Source organism: Bufo gargarizans, chromosome 1 (genome assembly GCF_014858855.1).
Source record: "Bufo gargarizans isolate SCDJY-AF-19 chromosome 1, ASM1485885v1, whole genome shotgun sequence".
Classification (NCBI taxonomy): Eukaryota; Metazoa; Chordata; class Amphibia; order Anura; family Bufonidae; genus Bufo; species Bufo gargarizans.
In genome coordinates this window covers 756,165,945-756,186,191 of record NC_058080.1, presented here as the reverse complement: position 1 = coordinate 756,186,191, position 20,247 = coordinate 756,165,945, and the positions used below count along the sequence as shown (strand labels likewise).

Sequence of the window (20,247 nt, the reverse complement as noted above, 5' to 3'; positions counted from 1 at the left end):
AGAAGTGGCCACCCAGCTTCATTTGATTTCTGATCATGGTGCACTGTTAGAAGCAACACAACTAGAAGAACCTCTCAGGAACCTGGAAGAGCTGGGTGATTGCACCCAGAGAATAGCAGAGCTCAGGTGGTCATGGGGTGGGGGTGAGGAGACCCTGGTGACCACCAGATCATCACTGAAGGAGATAAAAGGGAGAGTGATGTCTGCAGCAGTTCACATTACAAGTGACAGCAGCACCGCCTGCTCCCAACTACTCCCCCCATCATCAGTGCTACCAATCAGACAAGGCAGGGGAGGAGAGCACAGACCTCACCCCTCTTGAGTAACTTCACCAGAGGAAACTTAGAGCAGAGGCTCAGAAGTGTGCGCTCCATGAGGAGAGAGCATGCCAGGCTGACACCCTGCTGGATACAATGCCACCCACCAGAGCTGGACTACCAGGCTGAGAAGCCACCCCCAGCACCTCACCCCCTGGCACCGACTTCTCCTTTACTCACAACTATTGCATTATTGGAATAAGACCCGCTGGCACCTGTCCTGTGCCCCCCGAAGACCCTTTGGAGCTGCCTTGATGATGCCCCTCTGCTGGATCTAACCTTACAAAGTGACACCATGTACACAGAGGAGAACATAACCATAGATGCTCCAAATGCCACTGTGCTGGGTACCTCGGGCAGCCCCACTGGCAGCATACCCCCCACCATCCCAGCGGTCATGTTCATATTTGGGGTGGTGGGGAACCTGATTGCCATCATTGTCCTGTGCAAATCCCGCAAGGAGCAGAAGGAGACCACTTTCTATACCCTGGTCTGTGGACTGGCACTGACTGATCTGCTTGGCACCTGCTTGGTGAGCCCAGTGACCATTATTACCTATATACAGAACCGGTGGCCCGGCGGCGAAGCCCTGTGTGAGTACGGCTCCTTCATCCTACTCTTCTTTGGACTATCAGGTCTCAGCATCATCTGTGCCATGTCCATTGAGAGGTATCTTGCCATTAACCATGCCTACTTCTACAACCATTATGTGGACAAGAAGCTGGCAGGACTCACCCTGTGTGCCATCTATGTATCCAATGTCATCTTCTGCGCCCTGCCCAGCATGGGACTGGGGAAGTCCACCTTCCAGTACCCCAACACCTGGTGCTTCATAGACTGGAGGACCAACGTGGCCACCCATGCTGCCTACTCGTACATGTACGCCGGTTTCAGCTCCTTCTTGATCATGGTCACCGTGCTGTGCAATGTGCTGGTGTGCGTGGCGCTCATCCGCATGCACCGGCAGTTTGTGCGCAGGACTTCCCTGGGGACCGATAACCGGATCACAGATATCAGGAGACGGAGGAGCTTCAGGAGAATGGCCGGGGCAGAGATCCAGATGGTTATCATTCTCATAGGAACCTCAGTGGTGGTTCTCATCTGCTCCATCCCTCTTGTGGTGAGTGCCAGCCCCATGTGCCCCCAGCAGTAGTTACCTTCTACTGTACACCCCGGCTCTCTATCCCTTATTCTGTATCATGGCGACCCGCCGATTCTCTCACATTCTTCTGTTCTTCTTTCCTCACATTGTATCTGCAGGTCTTCTCCTCTTCCTTTACATTGTGGGGGGGATTAGCATTGTAGGTGTGTTTGAGGCCATTTTTTAGACTGGAGCTGCTTTGCGCACCTACGCCAAATTTCTGAGGATGGCGCTCGGTTTTATTAAATTTGGTGCAGGTGTGATGTGGTTTCCCCGCTGTCACTGAAAGTCCGCCCTGGGGTTGCGCATCATAAATAAGACATAAATGTGTTGTAATCTGTAATCCCGAGCAACAGTTCTCTCCAGTTTTGAAAGTGATGAAGTTCATCAAGAGTCGCAAAATTTCACAAAAATTTGCAAAACAATTCACAAAATGTCGCACGCGGGCATCACTCCCAACATTTGTGTGCCACAAAACTAGTGTAGCAGATTGATAAATGTCTCCTTCCTTTTCTCTTCTTCTTCCCTCTCATTGTATCTTTCTTCTCTTCTTCTCTCTCATTGTATCTTTCTTCTCTTCTTCTCTCTCATTGTATCTTTCTCTTCTTCTCTCTCATTGTATCCTTCTCTTCTTCTCTCTCATTGTATCCTTCTCTACTTCTCTCTCATTGTATCCTTCTCTTCTTCTCTCTCATTGTATCTTTCTCTTCTTCTTCCCTCTCACTGTATCCTTCTCTTCTTCTCTCTCATTGTATCCTTCTCTTCTTCTTCTCTCTCATTGTATCTTTCTCTTCTTCTTCCCTCTCACTGTATCCTTCTCTTCTTCTCTCTCATTGTATCCTTCTCTTCTTCTTCTCTCTCATTGTATCTTTCTCTTCTTCTTCCCTCTCACTGTATCCTTCTCCCTCTCTTTCCACCTCCATGTGTTTCTGTCTCCTTCCCTCCTTTCTGCACCTGATGCATTCGCTGTTTTGCTCTCGCTCTTCCAGCGCAGCCTCTCAGACGTGTCACCCCCGGCTCTTGTCGCACACATTGCAGCCCCTACGGTTTCCACAGGCTTCTATGGGGCAGCAGGATTTCTGCATACATGTTGCAGGGCTGTGCTCCTCTGTAGTGTCAGACATGTCCGATCATGTGGCCATACATTTGCACAGTGTACATTTGGATCCATCCCATCGGGTGCAGATGTGGTGTCCACCCAGCCCTGGTGCCTACACCTTGTGAGGGGTCATTTAACCCCTCCACTGCCGAGACCCTTTACATAAAATGTTGCACAAGTGTCTCAGGTGTCCTACAGATCCCAAGGATCCAGCGTCAGGGACTCCTATGTCCTCCTGGAATCTGCACTGACCCATCATGATGTCCTGACAGATATTGTGACCTGAGGCTGCAGAGAAGAAAACGCATAGTACTACAAGTTCCAGCACGCTCCGATAGGCTAAGCATTACATAAGAAGGCAGATTTGCCAAAGCTGGGTGACAGTCCTGACTCCTGTGGACTGCGGATATGTGAGGCTCGGAGATTCTGAGAACCGGACAAACTGCGTCGATTTTCACCTAGGCTCGAATTCACACCAAATCCCTACAAACGTCACAGGAAGTGTCAGCTCCGTGTCATCGTCACCGCAGAGAGATAAACGAGCCGCCAGCCAGGTCCGAGGAGCCTGCTGCGTGTGACACTACAGCGCCCCCCCTTGTCCATAGACCGTGTCTGGTAATGCAGCTCTGCCCCATCTAAGTGATCACCGAGATGCGGACAGATATCGGAAGATAAATGTATTTAAGTGCAAACTCAGCTCTGCTACATCTGTGCGTAGTTGGCTAATTATAGCTAGCGATATTATAAAAATGCAGGGGTGGCGGTCACACTCTCACTGATGAACTGTCGCGGATGGCGACTTTTGAGAGCACGGCCAGGACTTAGACCACGTGGGTCTATGTGTGGTCCTAGCATGAAGGGAGATTTATGGATGATGAGGGTTATTCCAGGAGTAAAGTAATTCTGGTTGCTCCTGTTCTGAACCGATTTCCTCGTCCTGCCGGTTCACCAACCTTTAACTTGTCGTTCCACCCCAGACAGGTGACAGGAGGGGGCAGGGAATCTGGGATACGGCCAAGAGGAAACAAAGGCAACTGTATGGGCATGATCCTCCATTACAGGTCTAGTAAAGTAACCCAAAATATCAAGGGTGACTACCACTGATGGCCACTTTGGGCAACCCCTACTTATTAGAAGGGACTCGTAACAAATAATAAGCTAATCAAAAAGTGTCCCCCTGCTGGGATCCGAAATAATCAGCTGGGATCTGTGAGGAAACCCAGCAGTAAGCATTCAATTTCCCTGCAGCGCCCTCACAGGAAAAATGAAGCATTACACAGTGTCCATTCACACCAATTGGTTTTCTGTGTAATGCAGGACAGGACCTCCCAAGATGCTCTTTGTAGCAGTTCTCCATCTGGTCAAGAGAAGACAATTCGGGACTGAAGACCCCCATCTATTGCCTAATGGGGTGTATAAAACTGGACAATCCCTTTAGGTTGAATACGGCAAAACACCAGTGCTTCTACCGAACTGAACTTAGACCAGCATAGGGTTCCAACAGTTTCCTCATAAAGAGCTCCAAATCCCCTACAAAGATATAACTGAAAACAATTATGTCCTCCTGCAGCAAACAGTAGGGGGAGAACAGAAGCTTTCGGTATACTGGTTTACTATAGAGTATAATGTATGCAGAAATCCCCTGAGCTCCCTCTAGTGGTGGCTGTATATATCTGTATGTAGTAATCTCCTGAGCTCCCCCTAGTGGTGGCTGTATATATCTGTATGTAGTAATCTCCTGAGCTCCCTCTAGTGGTGGCTGTATATATATGTATGTAGTAATCTCCTGAGCTCCCTCTAGTGGTGGCTGTATATATCTGTATGTAGTAATCTCCTGAGCTCCCCCTAGTGGTGGCTGTATATATCTGTATGTAGTAATCTCCTGAGCTCCCTCTAGTGGTGACTGTATATATCTGTATGTAGTAATCTCCTGAGCTCCCTCTAGTGGTGGCTGTATATATCTGTATGCAGTAATCTCCTGAGCTCCCTCTAGTGGTGGCTGTATATATCTGTATGTAGTAATCTCCTGAGCTCCCTCTAGTGGTGGCTGTATATATCTGTATGCAGAAATCTCCTGAGCGCTCTCTACTGGTGGCTGTATACATCTGTATGCAGTAATCTCCTGAGCTCCTTCTAGTCGTGGCTATATATATCTGTATACAGTAATCTCCTGAGCTCCCTCTAGTGGTGACTGTATATATCTGTATACAGTAATCACCTGGGCTCCCTCTAGTGGTGGCTGTAGATATGTGTATGCAGTAATCTCCTGAGCTCCCTCTAGTGGTGGCTATATATATCTGTATACAGTAATCTCCTCTAGTGGTGACTGTATATATCTGTATACAGTAATCTCCTGAGCTCCCTCTAGTGGTGGCTGTAGATATCTGTATGTAGTAATCTCCTGAGCTCCCTCTAGTGGTGACTGTATAAATCTGTATGCAGTAATCTCCTGAGCTCCCTCTAATGGTGACTGTATATAACTATACGCAGTAATCTAATGAGCTCTTTCTAGTGGGCGCTGTATATATCTGTATGCAGTAATCTCCTGAGCTCCCTCTAGTGGTGGCTGTATATATCTGTATGCTGTAATCTCCTGAGATTCCTCTAGTGGTAGCTGTATATATCTGTATGTAGTAATCTCCTGAGCTCCCTCTAGTGGTGGCTGTATATATCTGTATGCACTAATCTCCTGAGCTCCCTCTAGTGGTGGCTGTATATATCTGTATGTAGTAATCCCCTGAGCTCCCCTAGTGGTGGCTGTATATACCTGTATGCAGTAATCTCCTGAACTCCCTCTAGTGGTGGCTGTATATATCTGTATGCAGTAATCTCCTGAGCGCCCTCTAGTGGTGACTGTATATATCTGTATGCAGTAATCTCCTGAACTCCCTCTAGTGGTGGCTGTATATATCTGTATGTAGTAATCTCCTGAGCTCCCTCTAGTGGTGGCTGTATATATCTGTATACAGTAATCTGAGCTCCCTCTAGTGGTGGCTGTATATATCTGTATGTAGTAATCTCCTGAGCTCCCTCTAGTGGTGGCTGTATATATCTGTATGCAGTAATCTCCTGAGCTCCCTCTAGTGGTGGCTGTATATATATGTATGTAGTAATTTCCTGAGCTCCCTCTAGTGGTGGCTGTATATACCTGTATGCAGTAATCTCCTCTGCTCCCTCTAGTGGAGGCTGTGTATATCTGTATGCAGTAATCTCCTGAGCTCCCTCTAGTGGTGGCTGTATATATCTGTATGTAGTAATCTCCTGAGCTCCCTCTAGTGGTGGCTGTATATATCTGTATGTAGTAATCTCCTGAGCTCCCTCTAGTGGTGGCTGTATATATCTGTATGTAGTAATCTCCTGAGCTCAGAAAAATTGAGCTCTGACCACTATAAAGATACATTAAGAAATGAAACAGATCTCAATATTGATAGAAATATTATTCAAAAGTTAAGTTAAAAAACAAAACAATCTTTCTACGGCGCACAGTAAGTAGTCACTTGATCCTCTCTTTCTCTATTACTAATTTCTAGTGCAGATATTAATAGACCTGATTCTAAATGGCCATGAAAGGTGGGGGGAGCTGTAAACCTAAAAACTCTTTAAAAACAGTAGTTTCCTTAAGAATTTCAGTGTAATTTCACCCAGGCCGCACAGTGCTGTCATTCATTCTGCATACCGTGTGTATCCCATTGTTACCTCCTATACCATGGGACATTCTATGTGAAAATCTTTATTATTTACCAGAACTGGTGCCAGGCCCGTCTCCATACAACACGCCTGGGATGTAGACCGGTGACGTCATTACAGTAGAGTGTGTGTGTGTGGGGGGGGGGGGGGGGGGGGGGGTCTGGTCCAAAAAACAGAAAGGTCAAGACTACAATAAAATTGGCATTGGGGGAACTAATTGGAAAAAGTCATTAGGCTTCTTCAGCGGGGAGTATGGGCAGGACCCGAAGGTTGAGTCACATCAGCATTTTTTGCTGTTGAGTCTTCACCAGTTGAGAAAATAAATTGCAAAAATATTTAAGTACCATGACAACACGAGATGCAGAAATGTCAGCGCCCTCAGTGCTCCTCAGCCCGGGCATTACTGCCGCAAAGTCAACAATTAGCTCTAAAGCTCTTAATCCGACTCGGGTGCGTGTGACAACCTGACACCAAATCTAGAAAGCGTCCGCGTCCTTCTCCGAACGTGTGCAGCACTGACCAGAGAGTCGGGTTTTATCACCTTGGGGTTGTCTCTATTAGGGCATATGGACATCCTAGAGATGGGGTCTCCTGCTCCGGCAGACCCAGCTTGTCATATATGCAGGGGTGGGATTCAAATTTTTAACAACAGGTTCCCTACTCAGCGGTGGATACGCAGCGCGTCACGAGTCATGACACATATTTACATACACCATATATATGCAACACAGTCACGACATATTTACATACACTTTATTATTAATATAATGACCCCCTCTTTTTTATTAATATAATGGCCCCCTCTTTATTATTAATATAATGGCCCCCTCTTTGTTATTAATATACTGGCCCCCTCTGTTATTAATATAATGGCCCCCTCTTTGTTATTAATATACTGGCCCCCTCTGTTATTAATATAATGGCCCCCTCTTTGTTATTACTGTAACGGCCCCCTCTTTGTTATTACTGTAACGGCCCCCTCTTTGTTATTACTGTAACGGCCCCCACTTTATTATTAATATAATGGCCCCCTCTTTATTATTAATATAATGGCCCCCACTTTATTATTAATATAATGGCCCCCTCTTTATTATTAATATAATGGCCCCCACTTTATTATTAATATAATGGCCCCCTCTTTATTATTAATATAATGGCCCCCTCTTTATTATTAATATAATGGCCCCCTCTTTATTATTAATATAATGGCCCCCTCTGTTATTAATATAATGGCCCCCTCTTTATTATTAATATAATGGCCCCCTCTGTTATTAATATAATGGCCCCCTCTTTGTTATTACTGTAACGGCCCCCTCTTTATTATTATTATTATAATGGCCCACTCTTTATTTTTAATGTAATGGCCCCCACTTTATTATTAATATAATGGCCCCCACTTTATTATTAATATAATGGCCCCCACTTTATTATTAATATAATGGCCCCCACTTTATTATTAATATAATGGCCCCCTCTTTATTATTAATATAATGGCCCCCTCTTTATTATTAATATAATGGCCCCCACTTTAATAACAAAGAGGGGGCCATTACATTAATAACAAAGAGGGGGCCATTATATTAATAATAAAGAGGGGGCCATTATATTAATAATAAAGAGGGGGCCATTATATTAATAATAAAGTGGGGGCCATTATATTAATAATAAAGTGGGGGCCATTATATTAATAATAAAGTGGGGGCCATTATATTAATAATAAAGTGGGGGCCATTACATTAAAAATAAAGAGTGGGCCATTATAATAATAATAATAAAGAGGGGGCCGTTACATAGTGGAGTACCGCTTAAAAAAGCTGCTCTTACTCTGTGGGCAAAATAGATGTGTTTCCCTGTGGCCACCTTAAATATTGTCATCAAGGGCCCATCCATAACTCTTGTTTGGCTAGCCTAAAAGAATCTGAACATTGGGTCAGGATGAGGGGAAGGTGGAGTAGAGTAGGCACCTGCTTAGGAGAAATAATTAATACTTACCTCTCTCCTACACAGCTTGTGGCAGCCGCATCCTGGTACAGGCGGTCACCAATGCCTCGCTCACTGTGCCTTCCCGCGCCGCGTCATCGCGTCATCTCGCGAGATCCGCCGCAGGAGGTCACAGTGAGGTACGTGACTGCACAGTGCGCGTCACACAGGGCCTCTCCTCTCGGCTTCCGCTCCGCCCCCACCCCTATAGCTACGCCACTGGTGCAGGCGCAGCTGCAGCTGCAGGACCGGGTCGGGATCCCTGCTTCTCACCGGTCCTGCGAACCGCCTGTAATTTTAACAAACGGTTCGGCAGAACCGGAGAGAACCGGCTGGATCCCATGCCTGCATATATGTGAACGGCCGTCATGTAGAAGAATGCCTGCCCAGAGGAGGACTACCCTGCCAAGGGTTGGCAGGAGACGGACCCAGGGCGATCAGCCAGCTTCATGTCAAGGGCTTGAATTCATGACTGAAATGTTGTGTTCTCCATAGGCAGCTGCCCCCAGGTAGATTTGGGGTTCTCGGTACTGCATGAGGGTGCACAGTACCCTCCCGGGAGGTGTCTGGCTGCAGCAAACAACCCAATCCCCATAGGAAACACTGCTCAGCTCAACCGAGTGTGCATATGTAGGGGCGGTGAGGCCATCTCTAGAGCGTTCTCCCCGGGTCTATCAGACTGTTCTTATACGTGATTAATACAGATGCAGCCGAGCTAAGCTTGATGGTTACCGCGTTAAAGGGGTTGTCTCATCATGGACAATGGGGGCATATTGCTAGGATATGCCCCCATTGTCTTATAGGTGCGGGGACCTATATCGAGAACGGAGCCCCGCATGTGAAGGAGGGCGCACTGCGCATGTGCAGCCGCCCTCCATTCATTTTCTATGGGGCCGGCGAAAATAGCTATTTCCCTCAGCCCCATAGAAATTAATGGGAGCGGGGGCAGCACATACGCGTCTCCCCCACCCCCGCGTTATGTGTATACAGCAGTCTCCCCCAGGGGCGTAGCTAAAAGCTCATGGGCCCTAGTGCAAGAGTTCAGCTTGGGCCCCCGTCCCTCAGTGCTTGTTGGAAAGAGGCAGGGGAGCACATAGCCTTCCTGCTGCCTGAGGCAAACATTGAAAGGGCACCCCCTCATGCCAAATTCATAACCTAACCACTTCCCTCCAGCCAGAGGTGTAAATTGACCAGTATGCACTTTCTATAATGCCAGTGTCTTATGTGGCACAAGGGTCTTTGGGCCCCTCAGGCTCCTGGGCCCGGTAGTAACTGCTACCTCTGCACCCCTTATAGCTACGCCCCTGGTCTCCCCCCCCCCCCCCCCATTATGTGCATACAGCAGTCTCCCCCCCCCTCGTTATGTGTATAGATGCCTGCCACCACTGAACACTGCAAAATATACTGTAGAGTAAATACCGCTATACAGTGCAGAAATAATAATACCACTTTACAGCGCTGAAGTAGAACTGCTGCAATGAAACTGCCATACAGTGCTGAAATAATACTAAAATACAGTGCTCAGTAATATCGCTGCACGGTGCTCAGATTGATACTGCCACAGTGGTCAAATACTGCAGTTCGGTGCTCAAATGATACACTGCTGAACAATACCATCATATATTGCAGAAATAATGCCACTAAACTGCGTTTAATAACACCGCTATACAGTGCTGAAATAATACAATACAATGCTCAATAATACTGCTGTACAGTCCTGAAATAATACCGCCATACAGTGCCAAAATAAAAAAAACCTATACAATGTCTAACCAATACTGCTAAATAATTTATATTAATAGGTGTGGTGGTCCCAAACCCCAGGTATCGGGGGCCCCTTGCGCTGACCCAGGTGGTACACCGTAAGGCCGACCACTGTAGTGGCATCAGCTGTATTTTTCGGTTACTGACCCCAGCTCCTCTGTAGAGACCCCCCCCGCCTACTTGCTATGACCACCCTGTCACAGCAGGGCGTGAGTTTATTTTCTACCGTCACGTATGTTTTTGTACATTTTTATACGCCCCCTCTGCCCATATTTACTGTACTATTTAAAGTAAGAAGAACCCCCCCCCCCCCCCCTACCCGTGAGGAGTCACAAGTTCAGGGCAATTCACCCAGCAGACGCTGTTTGCGCCGACCTATCAACGATTTCACTGCGCAGGCAAATATTAACTCAGGCCGGAGATAAGCGTGGCCTCCGGTGATAAGCGTCATGTTGTGGTGTGATCACTGGACGCAGCGCGGAGCAGCTGTGTCAATTTGGTTTTAAAATCGCTACATGTGATCTCGTTAGTGATACACTGTGCCACGTTCAGTGCAGAGGTTAAGGGGGCGGAGCATGACACAGGGATTCGCAGAACAGTAGAGACTTCCTGTGTGTGTCCCCCCCCCCCCCCCATCAGCTTTGCACAGAGCAGGTCCTGGGGCCCTACCATGTGCCGTCTATAATACAGACCCCGCGGCTCTGCTACCCCGCCCCCCCTTCCCGATAAGAGTTCTCCTTTAAATCATACACCCACTACATACACATAGCTACATCAGTATGACACATGTTTGCTCTCCCCCCTCCCCCGTCACATGTTCTACAAGGCGTGTTGGTCTTCAGACTTCCTGTCCGGGTGACCACCAGTTCCCTACATGTCTCCAGCAGTGGTCACCGGCAATGCTATGTGCAGTAGAAGGGACTAGGACAGGGGGGCAGGCGGAGGTCCCTGTACCGCAGCTACTCTTGGGCCCCAGTATTATAAATGGCACATGCAAGTGAGGGCCCCTTGAAGTTTTTGCATTGTGGCCCCTTGAAGTCACCTGAGATCCTAATGTTTACGTCTCCTCTGAGTCACACACACAGCGACGCGCAGCGACTCGCCCCGGACGGCAGGGGTATTATTACCAGGATTGACTGCGGGTCCCAGGATTGTGCCCCGGGGCCACACTGCTGGGGGCTGATAACAGAGAACAACAGCAACACACAGGGCTTGGGATGTCATTAGTTACAGGAGAAGGACATAGGTGACAACTTTACATGACCATTCAATTGTCGGTCAGATATAGCAGAGCTGAATGTGTCAGTGTCACAGGAAATGACATATACTGTAAATAATACACAGCAGGCTATAGATACAGCAGAGCTGAATGTGTTATAGTGTCAAGAAATGACATATACTGTGCAGGAATACACAGCAGGCTATAGAAATAGCAGAGCTGAATGTGTTATAGTGTCAAGAAATGACATATACTGTGCAGGAATACACAGCAGGCTATAGATATAGCAGAGCTGAATGTGTTATAGTGTCAAGAAATTATATATACTGTGCAGGAATACACAGCAGGCTATAGATATAGCAGAGCTGAATGTGTTATAGTGTCAAGAAATTATATATACTGTGCAGGAATACACAGCAGGCTATAGATATAGCAGAGCTGAATGTGTTATAGTGTCAAGAAATTATATATACTGTGCAGGAATACACAGCAGGCTATAGATATAGCAGAGCTGAATGTGTTATAGTGTCAGGAAATCACGTATACTGTGCAGGAATATACTAAGGATTATGATATAGCAGAGCTGAATGTGTCATAGTGTCAAGAAATGACATATACTGTGCAGGAATACACAGCAGGCTATAGATATAGCAGAGCTGAATGTGTCACAGTGTCAGGAAATCACATATACTACAAAGAATACACAGCAGGCTATAGATATAGCAGAGCTGAATGTGTTATAGTGTCAAGAAATTACATATAATTCCGTGCAGGAATATACAGCAGGCTATAGATATAGCAGAGCTGAATGTGTTATAGTGTCAAGAAATCACATATATTCCTGTGCAGGAATATACAGCAGACTATAGATACAGCAGAGCTGAATATGTCTTAAGAGTCCGAAAATCACATATACTTAACAGGAATACGCAGCGGACTATAGAAATAGCAGAGCTGAATGTCATAGTGTCACAGGAAATCACATATAAAGTGCAGGAATATGCAGGAAATCATATACATCATATACCACAGGAATATAGCAGAGCTGAACATGTCATCTTGTTACAGCATACAGGAAATCACATACACTACAGATATAGCAGAACTGAATATGTCTAGTACTTTGTGGCAGCGGTTCTATGTAAACTCACATTGCAATATTACAATCAGAGGTGCCAAATGACAACCTCAACACTGCTACATCTGGTAAACCTACCAGACATATATTACCATGCAGTGGGGGGAGGGGGGGGTCTTGAGTGTATTCAATGACAGACCGGATTGGGATTCTGTGCTTCCTGCGCTCACAGTGGCTTCTGGAAATGAGCCCCAGGCATCTGGGGGGTAATTGGATTTGTGTGAGATGTGCCGGCCCCGTAACGTCTTTATCTCTCTTTTTTTATATGTTTCACTAGAAGATACTTTGTATTGAAGGTTCATTGTCTGGTGACATGAGAATCCGCGGAGCCGCAGGACGCCGAGCATTAGTTATCCCCAGCCTTGCTCATCAATTGAACAGATGTAGCAGAGCTGAATTTGTCATTTTATCCACCGTGAGCATTTCGTAATGACCCTCAAGTTATTGTTTTAGGTTTAGCCGCAGCCGAAACTAATATTGCTAGAAGTTGTGCCATATGACAAACTCATCTCAACTACACCGATACGTAAGAAATTCTTATTTTTGAATATTTTTGCTCGCTTTGTTTCTTATTTTGAGGATGTAGACTTCAGTCTGAGGGCCTTTCTCTCTCTCTGGGGACTCCAGGCCCTGGTTCTGCCATCCTCTTAGCAGGACATGCCCATATTAGGGGTCAGCGGGGGGTCAGCGGGGTCATGAAGCCTTTTGATGTAAATTCTTGAACTGTGATCCCCTGATTTTGTTGGAATGTCGGCGCCGTCCGTTTTTTCACGCCTCCAGGAGCCTCCCGCTGCTGTGTAGCTGCCAGGCACCGGCTGCACACAGGGCGATGAGAATATCCCTTTAAGGGCTCATGCACACAAATGTATTTTTCTTCTGTTTCTGTTCCGTTTTTTTGTTTTTTTAATGGTCCATATATGGAACCATTCATTTCAATGGGGCTTGAATAAAAAAAATACGGAAATGACTCCGTGTCCGTATGCCCCCATGTCTATTCCTTAGAAAAAAATAAAACATGTCCTATTCTTGTGCATTTTGCGTTATTACAATGGATCCGCAAAAAAAAACAAAAAAACTGATGCAACACGGATGCGGACTGCAAAATACATGCATGATCCAGAAGAACAGGTCAGGTGAACAGGAGAGACCCTTGATCTCCCTATAGCACAATAAGGGCTCATGCACATGACCGCTGGCTGTTTTGCGGTCCGCAAATTGCGCATCCGCAAAATACGGATACCGGCCTTGTGTATTCCACATTTTGTGGAATAAACGTCTGGCCCTCTATAAAACAGTCCGGTCAACTTGAATGGGTCCGTGATCCGTCTGCATCGCCAAAAAATAGATTTGCTCCGGATTGCGGACCCATTCAAGTGGGATGCGGGGCGCACATGGCCGGTGCCCGCATATCGCGGATCCGCTGTTTGCAGGCCACGGCCATGTGTATGAGGCCTTACTTGCTTTCTCCTACTGAATATTGTAGTAGTGTAGCAAGACCACAGGTCTGTGCCAGATTACAAACTCAGCTCTGCTATATCTACATTGCTTGCTTTCACGTTCCGTAGTAGTGTAGGCTGCAGTCCTATGCAAAACTACAGGGCACAGATGATTTAATAATCAAGGGCTGTGCCAGATTACAAACCCAGCTCTGCTATATCTGCATTACTTGCTTTCTCCTATTGAATATTGTAGTAGTGTAGCAAGACCACAGAGCTGTGCCAGATTACAAACTCAGCCCTACTATATCTACATTACTTGCTTTCACCATCAGAGTATAGTAGTAGTGTAGGCTGCAGTCCTATGCAAAAGTACAGGGCACAGATGATATAATAATCAAGGGCTGTGCCAGATTACAAACCCAGCTCTGCTATATCTGCATTACTTGCTTTCTTCTACTGAATATTGTAGTAGTGTAGCAAGACCACAGAGCTGTGCCAGATTACAAACTCAGCTCTGCTATATCTACATTACTTGCTTTCACCTTCAGAGTATAGTAGTAGTGTAGACTGCAGTCCTATGCAAAACTACAGGGCACAGATGATATAATAATCAAGGGCTGTGCCAGATTACAAACCCAGCTCTGCTATATCTGCATTACTTGCTTTCTCTAGTCCAACAGCTATTTTCCAGCGTGGATGGATTGGATGACATTACATAATACCGCTCTGCCTCCACATACACACTGCAGGTAATGGGGATTGCGGTGATATCAGGTACAATAATGAATTGGGCGTTGGACGATTAGAGATTTCTGTTCTGTTTGTCAAAGGCATCAGATTGTGAGCGGCGTCACTTAGATTGTGAGCTCCAGTGGAGAGAGCGAGCGATGATAATGTCCGTAGACCTCTGCGCAATATGTCAGCGCTATAGAAGTGAATTAAAATAAACCGCGCGGCCGGCTCAGGCACTACACCCCCTGGAATATAATGACGCACATACAGTCCACTGCACAGCTGCCACCTGTTGGTCAATGTGGAGCATGACATCCATCGCTGCTGCACAACAGGCCTCGCTAACCTCCAACTGTTGCAAAATTACAACTCTCAGCATGGCCTGACCTGCTTTCTCCACTCTCCCCATTGAAAGCACACACGGCTGAGCCAAAAGCGAGGGATCTGTCAGTATATCGAGTGTTTGTGCCGACGCCTGCCTTTAGAGGCCGCCGAGGCGGTCCAGCGCTGCCGGTCAGTTCCTTGTCTTACCATGAGGGCAATTTATCCGGTACACAGAAGACAGAGAAGAGTCCGGCCAAACATTTCTGCCAGATCAAAGGGTGAACAAGCCTCTGAACTGCAGAGATGAAAGAGTTAATTTGGTCACCTACTAGAACTTTACGACCTGTAGGGCTGGATATAAGGAGGGCCACATGCCCTGGGGTTTCTCCACTGCCTCCATAACCCACCTTTCCTATAGGTGAATGTAGGAAGTTAGGTGGGGTCCGACTCCCACAGCTGAAGAGCCCCACCTAATTTTTTGCCCAGGGGCTTCCACCCATCTTCATTCAGCCCTGTCTGTAATGGCTGATAAAAGAGAGGATAGCTGCTAGGAATAAAGCATCTTGTAGGGGTATAGAATAGGGGTACAGTCCGGGGGACCCACACATCCATACATTACATGGACAGTCCATTGAAGTCACTGAGAACTGTGCAATGCTTCACTTCACCACCGGTAGCGCTGCAGGGAAATGGAATACTTATTGCTGGGTTCCTCTACAGACTGCATCTGATCGCTGAAGATCAAGCAGTGGAACACCATGTGGATCGTTGGCCCCTTCAAAGGGGTTCTCCAGGAATTTGACACTGATGGCCTATCCTCAGGGATAGATCAGCAGTATCAGATTGGTGGAGGTCCGACTCCCAGGACCCCTGGCAATCAAAGAGGCCGTGAGCGGTTAGGCCTCTTCCTAGGCCAGTTCATCGGTCACGTGGCCTAGGCGCAGCTCAGTCCGGTAAGGGCAGCATCTTCAAACAGGCTCGACCCCCACCGATCTGATATTGATGACCTATCCCCAATATCAAATTCCTGGAGAACCCTTTTAAGTTTCTAGTTTCTTTGATACCTGGAATGGAATAATTCAGCTAATTTCTTGTGACCTCTAGGGTCATCCAGTGATTGGCAGCAGGATTAAATTCTGGACACAAGCTCTATGTGAACGGCTCTCTAGTGCAGCAGGTTCTCTGGTCCTCCTCATGTTGCAGGAGAAGCGTCTCAAGCATATATATATACTCATTGTTAGACCTCTCTTCAAGAGATAAATGTCCCCATAACCATTGTCTACCTTGTAGATTCAATTAATTTTTCGCAAAACCTTGTTGGCCCATAACCTAAAGCAATTAGAGAAGAGTCTCATAAAACTGTTCACTGCTGATCACTATCTTCTCCTAAAACTCAAAGCAATGTAGATACTTGGCCCGAAGTTATTCACTAGTCCCCACCTTATCTTACATAGCATAAAACCATCTTTGGTCCACAAAGGGACTTAATGATAGTGGAGTGTCTCACCATGAGGTCCATCCAAATTCAACCAGTAGAAAGAAAAACCTAAGGGAACCCTAGTCAGCACATTGACTTTAGATGTGGATGATACTGCCCTGTTGGAACAGGTGTTAGTGTTGGTTCTTCCTAAATAGATGATACAATCAACTGATCTTGTGAAATGTAAATATAATAAAAGTGTGGTCAAGGTCAGTCAGTGGCTGATAAATAACAAGTACCTCCTAAATCAATATGAGCTTCTTACATGATTAATGAGACCCACTAATGTCCATGAGCTGTAACTGGTAGTGCAGTTCGGCCCATGCACTTCATTCATGATAACCTGCAATACCAGACATGACCAATGAAAAACAGTGGCGCAGTTTCTGGAAGAAAAAAAAAATCAGACCCTATTTTCCATTTTCGGATAACTGCTTAAAGTTCTTAGATCCTTCTGAAGTATTGCGTTCTCCTCATGTGAGTCTTGAGAGGTACATAGTTCTACTTGACTTCTAGATCCCACCACAAATGTAATTTACAGGCTGATTGGTCTATAAATCTTTGTCTGGTATTTGTTAGCCTCCGGCCCATTCCATTCATCTGTACTTAGAATTCAGACATAATTTCCACTTGGTTAAGAAGGTGATATTGTTCCAGCTCCGACGACTCAATGGTATGTTTTGTCTATGGCAAATACGCTCAGCCAAGCAGATGGTCATGCATCGTGCCAGTCAATATTCTAGAAGAAGCCACATAAAATCGTCAGGCTGTAGACATGTTGTACGTTGAGACTTTGCGGTCTTACGTATGTGACGGTACAATTGTTGGTAATCTGAAGATACAGTGGTTTCATACCTCACGGGCAAATATAAAAGCATCTAACATGTTCCTTCAAATTCTGTTCCTTTTCCATATGATCTCAATAATCTATTTCTGGAAACTTTCTACCTTGCTTTATTTTCAGCAGAAAAAACTAATTTTATGTCTTTCATCTACCTCATGCAGGTTCGGGTTTTTGTCAACCAGCTCTATCGACCTCCAGTAGAGACAGACATTGCAAGCAACCTAGATCTGAGGGCCATCAGAATTGCGTCAGTGAATCCTATCTTGGATCCATGGATTTATATTCTCCTCAGGAAGACTGTACTTAGCAAAGTCATTGAAAAGATCAAGTGTCTCTTCTGCAGGATCGGCAGTGGCAGGAGGCCACATTCTGCATCAAGCTTCAACTGCACCGAGGGCAGAAGAGCCTCCTCGGTTATGTCAAGTCATTCCCCTTCGTTTGTGTCGAGAGAGCTCAGAGAAGTTAGTTCTACGTCGCAGACTTTACTCTACCCTCTTGAACTGAGTGATGGGAGCTTCAGGAGTAGCACAGTTTTACCAGGGGCTATGACAGCTATAAATCTCCCAGGAGCTCCAGACAGGACGTTACGTGGTTCTGACCAGTCAGTTTCTTCTCAGGGTCCAGATTCTGAGCAAGTACTTCTAGTAAACGAGACTCAGCCACCACAAGTCACTCAGAATGGCAATTCATCCAAGGGAAACCCACTTCACGTCACTTTTCCAGATGATGCATTGAATGTATCCGAGAAATGTATATAGGAACTTCAGGTTGCCCGCCTTGCACATTTAGATCTAGATAACAGCGTTGAGGCCAAAACACAATGGTCCAGTTATGTCTAAGACAGGGTTTCATCAGAAATCTGATAGATCTTGAGGATGTGGCGGTCTTCACCAACGTTGTCCCGATGTGCTGGGTTGTCTGGCACCATTGACTTTTCCATTGGCACTTTTTGATGATCAGTTCCACCAGTGGTGGCTGCTTTAGAGGAGATAAGACGATCAATTGTAAGACTCCTGACACTTTCTCTGACAAATCAAATTTGTCTTCTAGATGATGAATGTCTATATGTCTAGCAAAGCTTTAACAAATGTGAATTTTCATTGATGTATGTATATGGGATTTTTAATGTATTTATTGTCTTCTCCGTGAGAAGGTTTTTAGATTCAAACGTCTAGATAAAAGAATTAAAGGGCAATGTCCTCCTTTTTCAAGAATATTGCTCAAGAGCTTTTATTAACGTCCTAAAAAATAAAGTTTTGCACTAAATTGAGACACTTTTTGGCAACATTGATAACCTAGGCCAGTGGTGGACTTTGTGCACGTCCACCACCGTGTGGGAATGGACGTATGATCTTTCGAACATAATGCAGTCCATAGAACGGACGGCTCAACTTGATAATTTTGTCAGATATTAGATGGGCTAGTAGCTAGTTGAGGCCCTTCTACCATGACTTCTGCTATCACTTCTCAGGTGGCCCCAAGCCGTAGTAGGGGCATAGATTCAACCACTAAATATTTAGTTGGGGAGAACAATCATTTCTTGGTTTACTTAGATTATAACTTTCTCATTAAGATAAAGATAACCAGTTTGTAGAACATTTTCCTGCCTTTAAAAGGGTCCTACCTTTACGCTCTTAGGGTACATTTATAAAGGGGGGCATCCTGTTATCAGGACTGGTATCTACAGTAGAGACCACTGGAAGTTATGTCACTTAAGCTCTCTAAGACCATCAAAATCCATTGGAAACAATAGCAGACAGCCATTGATTTCAATGATTCAGCTGGTGCCAGAGGAGCCAGGTAGAACATATTCCCATAAAAATTCATATAAAGATTTAGCACAGCTGAATTTGTCAAGTCTGGTTAGAAATATCCAGTCCAATCTATTTTTTATCCATGAAAAAAAATCAGGGAAGGACATTCCACCAGTGACTTATGTTGTGCACAATGCATGTGAACATTGAGCCTGCGTACACAAAAATTTCTCTATGTGATACTGATGGGTATATTACTTATAATTATGTCATTGCAATGTTATGTGCAGTCTGGAGATGCTGTGTTCATATCCAGAAGTGGTCACATCAGGTTCTATCTGCTATACATCAGGCTGCCTCTCCATGCTGCACAGACTTGTTTAGGTTCCTCACCCTTAGGCAACAGGACGCACAAGAATGAGAATCAATCATGTAAATCAAGGGGGAAATTTGCAGAAAGGAGAGAGAACCACCATAAGCCGAGTCATGACCCCGTCGGCTGACCACAACCCTTCTTCGGAGAACATTCCACCATTTGCACAGTACATTCTCTGCGCTGTTCCGTCCATTCCATATAACACTCTTTTATCCATTGACTATTGTGCAGTGTGAGCCCCCAATGAATTTGTACAACCGTGCCTAATGCCAAGTCCGGCCCCAACCTTCATAGATTGTTCAACCAAATGGAGCACTTACCAAGTTAGGGTTGGTTACTCCTTTTCTGAAGGAACATTATCATGGAGCATGTTCTGTTGCTTTCCGCGGCCATGTGAATTGTTTTATTGTAATTGCATTCTGAATCTGTATTCGTCAAACCGTTTGATTGACCAATAGTTTGTGTTTGGGGGGAATCACAATAAAATTATGTTGTTGAACTCATCACGTTTTGTGCAATGGCTCATTTTTCCTGACAATGGGGCAGGTTATGACAATAAAGGAGTAAACGGGGTGCACCATCCATGAGGCGAGCTGAGAACTCCAACTTTCCTAACTGCAAAAGGTCACTGTGTCCCGGGCACTGAAAAAGTTAAAGTTAGAAGCACACCTGGGTAGAAGATACAACCTATAGACTAGGAGTGGCTCAGAATTAAAAAAGTTGCAGTATGGACATAGTGGAAATTTTTTTAATTTTACATTCTATACAGGGGCGTAACTACCATAGCGGCAGACCATGTGACTGCTATGGGGCCCAGGGCAAGAGAGGGCCCAGTCTTAGTTGGGATTATCTCCTCTTCTACTGGAGGTGAAAACTTGGTCAGGACTCTACCCTTTAATGCAGGGCTGGCCTACCTCCGGCTCTCCAGCTGTTGCAAAACTACAACTCCCAGC

At 45.7% G+C, this 20,247-nt stretch overlaps 1 protein-coding gene across 1 annotated transcript; it reads left to right on the top strand.

Annotated features, from left to right (window-relative positions):
- The first annotated feature begins 323 nt into the window (after window positions 1-323).
- PTGER4 (prostaglandin E receptor 4) lies at window positions 324-19,798 on the top strand. Its single transcript, XM_044276706.1, has 2 exons — window positions 324-1,437; window positions 17,326-19,798. Exons 1-2 carry the CDS (start codon window positions 613-615, stop codon window positions 17,920-17,922), a joined length of 1,422 nt encoding a protein of 473 aa, XP_044132641.1. The 5' UTR covers window positions 324-612; the 3' UTR covers window positions 17,923-19,798.
- The last annotated feature ends 449 nt before the right edge of the window (window positions 19,799-20,247 follow it).